The 9562-nt window shown below is 43.7% G+C and overlaps 1 protein-coding gene across 1 annotated transcript in view; it reads right to left on the bottom strand.

Annotated features, from left to right (window-relative positions):
* NPAS3 (neuronal PAS domain protein 3) overlaps window positions 1-9562 on the bottom strand; it is a 757526-nt gene that overhangs the window by 25422 nt on the left and 722542 nt on the right. The window contains exon 8 of the mRNA XM_024741993.1: window positions 1054-1247. Within this exon, the coding sequence (XP_024597761.1) occupies window positions 1054-1247 (194 nt within the window). The remainder of the gene's footprint in view (window positions 1-1053; window positions 1248-9562) is intronic.

The raw sequence follows: 9562 nt of genomic DNA, 5'->3' as shown, positions 1-9562 counted from the left end.
AGTCTGATGATGGGCTGGTGACTTCTGGGTGAAAGGTCTGAAGGGGCACTGTCCCATTTCCTTGTCCTTTGCTTTGTGCTTAATGGAAAGTGAACTTTTTAACCAGAGGCTAAAAAGTCCTTTTAGAAGAGCTCAGTCTGCCAAGTCATACGTATGATGACTCATCTTTCTTTAATTTATCACAGTGAAATCCTCAGCATTACAAAGCGTCATTGAATAGTTTTACAAATTTCTTTTTTTTCCTCTGGGGGCCTCAAATTCTCATTTGTCCTCTACAGGTTTTGTGGACTGAATGTTTGTGTACCCCCTAAATTCGTATAGTGAAATTCTTACCCTCCATGTGATGGTATTTGGAGGTGGGGCCTTTGGGAGGTAATTAGGTTTAGATGAGGTCAGAAGGATGGAGCCCCCCATGATAGGATTAGTGTCCTTATAGGAAGAGGAAGATCAGAGCTTGCTCTCCCCTATCTGAGGACACAGCAAGAAGGCAGCCCTCTGCAAGCCAGGAAGAGCGTGCCCCCTCAGGAACCTCAGCAGCCTGTACCTTGATCTTGGACTTGCCAGCCTCCAGAACTGTGAGAAATAAATGTCTGTTGTTTGAGCTACTAGTCTATGGTAATTTGTCCCAGCAGCCTCAGCTGACTAGGACAAGGTGCTCAATGCCTCTGTGAACACTGACCGTCATGAGGCTCGGTCCTTGAGGAAGTGGGTCTGCCTGAGACATCAGTAGATACCTCTTACTGCATCGTTTTGCCAAGAATGTCTCAGCCCACCTCTCTCCCTGGGTTCTTGGCCAAAATGGGTCTTAGTTATAGCATATGGATGCCTGGGAATCCTAATTCCATTCCATTGTTGTCCCTAATGTAAATCACGGCAGCGATGTAAATTTCAAGTAAAAAGCATGGTTGGTGTCAGTCCAAGCAGCCATTAAAAGTAAGATCAGGATTTATAATGAGCCTTATTGGGAGAGTAAAATCCTTCAGAGTGCTGAAAACACCGGCCCTTACCAATGCACAACATACAACAGGACAAATGAAAACAAAAACGAAGTACCTATTTTCACAGTAAATGATATTGAGGTCCATATTTACTCGAGTGACGAACATATGGCAGTCAATTCTGACTTCATTGATCGTAGGCGGAGGCAAGGCATGAGCCACAACCACGAGACCCATGATTTGGCTGGGGACGGTCCTCCCGTGGGACAGCGACACCCTTAGTCGTAGCCGGCCCGTTATGTGAATCACCTGTAATAGAACGTTAATACAGGACATAGTCAAATTTACATCTGGGCTGTAACAGTACTTCTTTCGAGAAATGCAAAATTGCATCTGGAATAACCAATGTTAGCTTGTATCTTGTGTAATCATAAGGGCTGTCAAAGTGCCCTCAATGTCCTCGAGGCAAGAGACAAAAGAGAAATAATATTATACTCTGAGCATTTCTCAAGGCAGCATTATTACTATGCTATTGCTATTTTTCAGGACTTTTTTTCTTTTCACATTTAGAGGAAGTTCATAACCAGATAAAAGGAAAAGAAAGTTGAGCCCTGAGCTGCAAAAAGAAACGTTTGCATTATCAGCCCTTATTAATGGATGATGTCTGTCTCTCTCCAAATCTGTACTGAGTGGGATTCCATGGACATCTCCTTTCAGAAGTGTGGCTCAGAGCTTTCCTTCATTTGCAAAAAATGCCAGACTCCAATGATTAAAAAACTCAGTGACAGTGAAATGAACGTGTCCTTCGGAGCATAGAGATCCCACGTTAGGCAGTGCTAAGTTACCCGTACACGTAACACCATGCTTTCTCACAGCGCCGTCTGGGACTGAAGGTTAGAGGACCTTGGAGTATGATTTGTTCCCTAAGCTCCTACACCACAGTAGGGTCAGGAAGCCTTGCACCATTTTGGTGGCGGCTGAGACGTACTTGCTCAGAAACGGGAGGGACAACGTTGGGCTGTGATTTTTGGTTTCTTAGCCAAAGTATACCATGGGTAGTCCAGGCCACCCTGAACCAAAGGAAATTGGTTCATCATCCTCATATATGTTAAATAATATTATTTTTATAAAGCCATCTTTGGAAAAAGTTCCTTTGTTTGTAAACAACATAGGAGAAGAGTCATAGTGTCAGTTTCCTTAAACGATGTTTTGGGAAAATGAAAGCATAAAAGGATGGAAAAAATAAGGATTTGGGTGGCAATGCTTCCGGATGATAGAAGGCAGGTGTGTATATGTGTGGGGGGTTGGAGACTGTGCGTGTGTGTGTGTGTGCGTGTGTGTGTGTGTGCGTGTGTGTGTGTACTCTAGCTGTGTTCCTGGAGCCCTGTGACAGTGTGGCAGACCTTCCCAAACCCAGTTGTAGAGGTACTCGCTGCCATTCCCTGGTACCTTGGAGCTCAGTTTCGTAGATGGCTGACTTTCTGTGTTTGGTTGGCCTCTCCAAATGCACCCCTGGGCGCCAAATCATTTTTTGAAATTCTTCTTTTCCCTCCTTGCCAGAAGGAACCAAAGTGGGAAGTGGGTCTCTGGCCTCCCAGGAGCAAGAATAGCTAGCATCTGCTCTCCTTCCTAGGGGCTTGACTGGTAATTCCTTTTTCACTGTGTTTTTGTTTCCTTTAAGTTACTCAGTTTCCCAAAAGCGAGCCACACTGCTGTCAGTCAGGCAGCAGGATCAAAGCTTACGGAGCCGCCCTTTGGAGTCCTGGCTGTTCTAAATGATATCTCTTCCCTGTCCCCTTTCACATTTGAGCCCAGAGCTGTGGATCTGGAAACACCAACGAGGAGGATTATTTAGGTTATTTCAGGAGCAGTTTTTTGACCACCCGCATTGAAGTAGACTAAAATCATACTTAACGTACCTTTGCTTTAAGCTTTGGTCAGACGAGCTACTTTATGAATATTTGAAAATGTTCCTAGAGGCAGGGATACTAAAACATCATCACAGACACACGTTTTTGCACGACCTCATTAACTAATAAAGAAATAGCTAAACGAAATGGGATTAGCTTCACAGGAGGGATGTTAACAGTCCCTGGTCCTCCTCCCAGGTAGGCTCACATAGATGCTCATTTATCATTATCTTTCTTCTTTTCTCAGGAACACTCAGCTTCTTGGAAAAACACAGAGCTATAAATGCTCAGGAAAACTCACACCCAGAAATGATACGTTAAGTAAATCCCCACTTGGTATTCTCTTCCAAAGCAATCTGAAGGCATCTGGGCTAGCAAACATTTCTGGGAAGGCAGACAGGCTGCTGGGGGAGCTGTGTGCATTCAGATCTACCCTGCCTCTGATCTCCTCCAGCTTTGCCTGTGGCCATCGAGGTGTTGAAGGGGGTCAAAAGTTGGGTTGAGTAGATTTGCCATTTCCTGGTTTTGTTCTCCTGGACTCAGCCTCTCTGCATCTCAATTTTCTTTTCTGTGCAATGGGGATAATGACTATTCTGCAATTACATTATGAAAATCAAAGGAGGTAATGGTGGTGAACACTTTCCAAATTGTAAAGAAGTCTACAAATTTCATTATAATTCTGATCGCCTGTAAAACTGTCAACTGAATAATATGGGTAAGGACCGATTATTCGTTTAATCTTGACCAAAGGCCAAATAAATTATTATTACTTTAAAGGATCATGACATTTCATATTTGGGAGAAAAATTGGGAGGGTCTATTTTAGGCCATTCTCCTTTTCATTTTTTGGGGTGAAGAGAGAGGCTTTGGAACATTCATTCCCTAACCAGAGTCATCGGGCTTGGAAATGGCAAAAAACAGCCTAGAATCTTGGTTTCTAGGTCATGTTTGAGCATCATTTCAACTTTGTTATGCTTGTATACATTTTATGTGCGTATTCATATTGAACAAAACATTAGAAGTTTATACCGATGCCAATTTACTGTGTTAAATAAACTGTATATGAACCTTTGAAATTATTTCATTTATAGCCAGAAGCCCAGGTTATTTGAAAAGTCTTTGAGAAATTGTACAAACTAAGGAGGAAAAAACCAAAGAAAATTACCAATGCAATAACTTAACATTTGTCAAGAAATGTCAAAGAACAATCAGAGGGTGTGTTTGTCTGTATGTATATACATCTGGGTGTGAGGGAGGATGGTGCTGAAGAGAAGAAAAGGGATATCTGTTAGGTCCTGTAATTAACTTTGGGGTTTAAATTAAGGTATTTTCCCAAATCTATTTCACAATGCCGACAGTTTTTTTTTCCATTGTGAGAAGTTATGTTCAGATTTTAGAAACATGGCCAAGAGCAGGTATCCAATCACACAGATAGTTGATTTTTTTCACTTTGTATTTGCTTTGAAGGCCTGAGGTGTTGAGGAAAGAGTATTATCAGAAGAGCTGGGCACCGGCACTAGCTCTGGTACCGTGTAGCCATGCAGCTATGATGCTCAGAAAATTGAAATGACTTGCTTACTTTCCAGGTCAGCATATTAAAGATTAAAAACCTAGTACAGAGAGAATAAGTACTCTGTAAAAGTGTCTTTTGTTTTCTTAATAGGGTCATTAAAGGGCATTTTATTGGTATTTTAGTTTCTGAAACATATTATGTGCAAGGGACCTTGATAGGTGCCAGGGAGAAAACAAAGGTGGATCAAATGTAAACCTGTCCTCAAAGGGTTTACAGGCTACATAGTGGGAGGAAACATAAACAATTACTTGTAATATCATAATATTGGGAGGGAACACAGTGTCTGATTAAGAAAGTGGTTCTCCATCCTGGTTATGTGACAGAATCTCCTATGAAGTTTTGTTTGCGTAAACATGGATTCCCAGGCTGTATAGTCCAGAGATTCTAATTTGGTAGCACTGGGCTGGGGCCCAAGGTTTGTTTGTTTTTTAGAGCTTCAAAGGTGATATCTACTAGGAGAATGTCTGGCTAACGGATTTGGAGTTCTACTAGCGGTTCCCAACCTTGCTACAGGCTGGAATCACCCAGGGTGTCTTTAAAAGTCCCCATGTCCAAGCTGCACCCAACACCAGTTAAATATGGACTTCCAGAATATAGGGCTGCTGAGAGGATTAAGTGAAAACATATAGAAAGGTATATGCCTGATACACAGTATATGCTCAACAAATACTGTTTTCATTAAGTAACAAGTGTGCACCATAAGAAAGGGATAGAATGAGATCTTTGGGAGGTCAGGGTAGGTAGAAAATACTTCTGACCAAATGGATCTGGAAGGCTACATGAAACTGGCATTAAAATAAATTGCCATGAGATATAATCATAGAATGGTGAAAGGGGTTCCAGATACAGAAAAGGGCTGGAATAGAAAAGAAAAGATAAATCTAAAAGAGAACCTACTGGAGACACCCAGGGCTCCAGGGGCATTTCAGCTGGTGTCAGCAGAAAAGTTAGAGATGGGGCAAATGGCAGGTACAAGCAGTAGAAATTGGTAGTGGGACCTGGAGAGAAGCACCATGATTTTAAGCCTGTGTCATAGGAAGATGACGATGATAGACTAAATGGTACGTGGGAATACAGGAATCACTCACAAAGGGACAAAAAAGATTTCCCTGTGGACGTTTTGTATTTGAGCAGCCTGGGGAAATCCTGGGCAGGGTGTCCTGGGGATAGTTGGAAAAAGGGGTTGGATACTTAAGAGAAGATAGGTGAAGATACGGTTTTGGAAGACTTGGTTGGTTGATTGGTTTGTGCTTCGTTTTGGTGTTTTGGCTGGAGGTGACAGTTAAAACCAAGCAATTCAATGCAATTACCAACAGAGAAAAGACAGATGAGAGACTGAACACCAAAGGCATCCCCCCCCCGCCCCCGACCCCAGCGCTTTGAGTATCTGAAGCCTAAAGCAACTTAGGTGCTTCTCTAAATTGAGTTTCTTTTCATCTATAATGATTAATTTTATTAAAAAGTGAACATTTCTGAAAACTCTAAGCCCCCTTTTTCTCCACCCACAATTCCACTCTGACGTAAATGCCAAACCTGCTGCGTGCTCACCGGCCCCGTGGTAACATCCCAAAGAATGGGATGGCTTCCTTGTAGAGTTAAGCAGGTGAGTGAGAAATGATTTTGAATACAAACATACAGGCCTAAATACTAATAGTATGTCAAGAACTGTGAAACTATAAAAATAACCTAGTAACTTTAAAGTGAAAGGAACACTGTGGGGTAGAAATAACGTTGAACTGGGAAACAGAACAACTGATTTGATTTCTGTTTCTGGTGATTTTGGCAAGTCATCGAGCTTGACCAGGGCAACACCTCCTAAGATATAAAACGGAGGATAAGAATCAGGTATTCTAAGATACCTAGGGTTCTCGCTAAGTTCTAGAGAGTTCCATGACCTAATGCTCAATAGAGGGGCTTTCACTGTGCTGTAGGGCTACCATAACTCCCACTCCCCTTAACCATGGCAGGGGCAGAAGTTTCAGAGGACAGCTGCAAGTTACTAAATGCAGAGCTTACTTTAAGAATTAATCAATAGGGGTTTATGGGTCACAACCGAGTTGGAACAATGCTTTGGTTTTGGCCAATGTCAGGTGAAAATTGCCTCTGTGTTCTAAAGGTTTGTCTTAGCCTGGTCTTTAATCTACAGGCATTCTTCAAAAGAGATTTCTGAACGAAAAGATTCTTTGCCCCCGAGCTCAATTTTATAGGAGAGCTCAATCCTCACATTTCCTTTCATTGTTCTTGTTTTATCATAAAGAGCCGTGCAAAAATGCTAAAGCCTGTATCTTTCTAAACCCCTTACACAGTACTGCCCAGATACCAGCCACAGAGAATCAGCAATGCAAAGGATTTCTCAGTGGAAATCCCACCATCTTTGATGAAAATGTCCAAATTAGCATCATTTGACAGTCCCACACTGAAGAAATCATTGTTTGACTTTTTTCTTCTCTGACACGATGAGCGGGTGCGCGCGGTGCAGAGACTACATGTCCATGGAGTTTAGGACGAGTGTGGGAGTGTTAACAAGCCACGTTTCTTGGACAGATATCTATTTCTCTTCCTGCCATATGCTCCTTTCCATTGTCTGTTGGTGATAAACACTTAGATGTGCTCCACTAATAACTTCTCATTATAAACAAGCCCATCAGAAAGACCTTGATAGGGCTTCCCTGGTGGCGCAGTGGTTGAGAGTCCGCCTGTCGATGCAGCGGACACGGGTTCGTGCCCCGGTCCGGGAAGATCCCACGTGCCGTGGAGCGGCTGGGCCCGTGAGCCATGGCCGCTGAGCCTGCGCGTCCGGAGCCTGTGCTCTGCAACGGGAGAGGCCGCGACAGTGAGAGGCCCGCGTACCACAAAAAAAAAGGAAGTGTTAAGTATTATGTGCATTATTTTCCACACATAATGTAAAGTACAGAATGGGGCCATGCAAAGAGGGGAACCAAAGATGCTGCAGGCAGGAAAAAAACTATGATTCCCTGGGTTTAGTGCATCTTCAGAGATTTTTTTCACTTGTCCTTTAGGGGAATCCAAATTTACCTTAAAAATTAGGCTTCCTTCTGGCACTCTGGTCTTTTTTCTTTTATTCCCCTGTAGAAGTCTGGTTCAGCATACAGATCATCAAATCACTAGCTAAGGTGGGAGAGTCAGCTAATTACTTTTAAGTGATGGGGATGAGGTGTCCCACAACCTGCTGAAAGATAAAGGGTTAGCCGGGTCTTCTGAATCTAAACATCTAGCCTACAGCCTAACAACTTAATCTAAACCAGCGTGAGAATACCAACCTCATGTAAATTACTTCATGCAAATTTTTAGGCAGTGGGTTTTCCTGAATTTAGACTATATCATAGGTAGGAGAATCTTCCCTGACAGGTCCCTCTGTCCCTGTCTGTCTGACTTCTGCCCCCTGGGCCTTTGTGCAAGGCCTGGGGGAAAAACAAAAAAACAACAACACAACAATTTAGCTGAGACCGAGTACTTGTCCATAGATGCAAACACTGTGGAGAAGAGAGCTCACAGCTGAAGGAGGTGCCTGTGGGCCCCAGGAGGGGCGGGAGAACAGCAGAATGCTATCTTCCTTCCCTTTCCAGCATCTCAGATGTTATTTCTAGAAACTGCCTGGATTCTAGTAATCTTCATCGTAATTTACAATGGGACTTTAGCAACTGGGGATAAGAAAAGACAGAGGAGGGATAAGCTGACTTCTCAAGGCAGAGGTGAGATTGAAGGGAGGGGGAGGTTCGGGGGCAATGAGGTCTTCGCAGGGAGCAGGTGAAGATGCAGGCCTCTTCCAGGGCCAAAGGGGATGCAACAGAGGCAAGGTGGTTGTGGAATGTCGTCATCATCAGCTAGGTATGGAGATGGCAATCAACTCAGGAACCACATGGGTGGTGGAAGGCTTTCTGGGAGTTTGTCCCTAAGAATTTCCCTAAGATCAGGGCTCTTCAGAATTGGGCAGGATTCAGCACTTAAGGCTAGAGGACCAGCAAGAACTGGAGAGAGTTTTAGATGGGCTCAACTTAAGGGCAGCTCTGGCAGTGAAGAGAACGGAGGTGAGGCTGGGTACAAGGGAAGTGTCCAGGCCAAAGTTCAGGAAGAGGAACCCTGGCAGAAGCCAATCCTTTTGGGTAAAAGGACGACAACTAGAAAGTGTGAATTCTCAGGGACTCCATTTGGTTTGAATGGAAATGAGGTGAGCCAGGAGGGGGAATGTAATTGGATCACGACCAGTTGGTGTTTGGTCTGATTGCTGAAAAGACTCATTGAAGGTTGGCTCTGGAAGTGGACAGGCCTAAAGCTGTAGATAAGGGCATTCCCGACTCTGGAAGGCAGAGGAAGGAAGGAAGCTAGGGACTAATTTCTCTATTCTCACTGAGCTCCTAAGGTCCTAAAGGCAAAGACTCATGCATAAGCATGAGGACAGGCATTCTTCCTCTTACAGATGGAGTTAACTTGCTCTGTCCTGTACACAGATAACTAAATGGGCCTGGCACATGGGGGAAAATGTATTTTGTTCCTTAATTGGAAAGCCCATGACACCTAATGCTGATATCAAGGATTTGTTTAAAACCAAAAAACCTCTAGGGATAGCGGTTTTTAAATTTGAACATGCACAAGAATCACTTGGAGAGCTTATTAATAATATGGATTCCAAGGTCCTACCCCCCAAACTTTAGATTCTTTAAAGCTAGGAAGGGACCTGGGAATCTGCATGCCACCCAGCATTGCCAGTGCTTTTATGCCAATGGCCAGCACAGCCATCCTTTGAGTCCTGCTTTAAGGGCAGCCCATTCGTTCCATCCAGCTGCAACTTCATCTTTATCTAGAGCTGAACGGATCTAGAGATCTTAAAAAGATGATCCAGAGGCTCATCACAGAATGCCTCCTAAATGAGGAAAGAAAGATGAACATACATTTACAATTAAATCAGGACTGAAAAAAACCCTACTCTGTAGAACACAACCCCTTGTCTTGGTTCTTTTGGAAATGGAGGATCAGAGCATGGTAAGCAGAAACGCTGGGCTGATGTGGGATCGGGTCATGTTTTCTGTGCGCAGGGCTGCCTGAGAGAGGAGCTGGGAGCCCGGGCAAGGCTCCTTTATTTGTGGCTGCTCTGTTGTGCCCCATGCCTCTTGGGGGAGGTG

Source organism: Neophocaena asiaeorientalis, unplaced genomic scaffold (assembly GCF_003031525.2).
Source record: "Neophocaena asiaeorientalis asiaeorientalis breed wild unplaced genomic scaffold, Neophocaena_asiaeorientalis_V1.1 scaffold83, whole genome shotgun sequence".
In the NCBI taxonomy this organism is placed as follows: Eukaryota; Metazoa; Chordata; class Mammalia; order Artiodactyla; family Phocoenidae; genus Neophocaena; species Neophocaena asiaeorientalis.
This window is presented reverse-complemented; position numbering and strand designations above follow the sequence as displayed.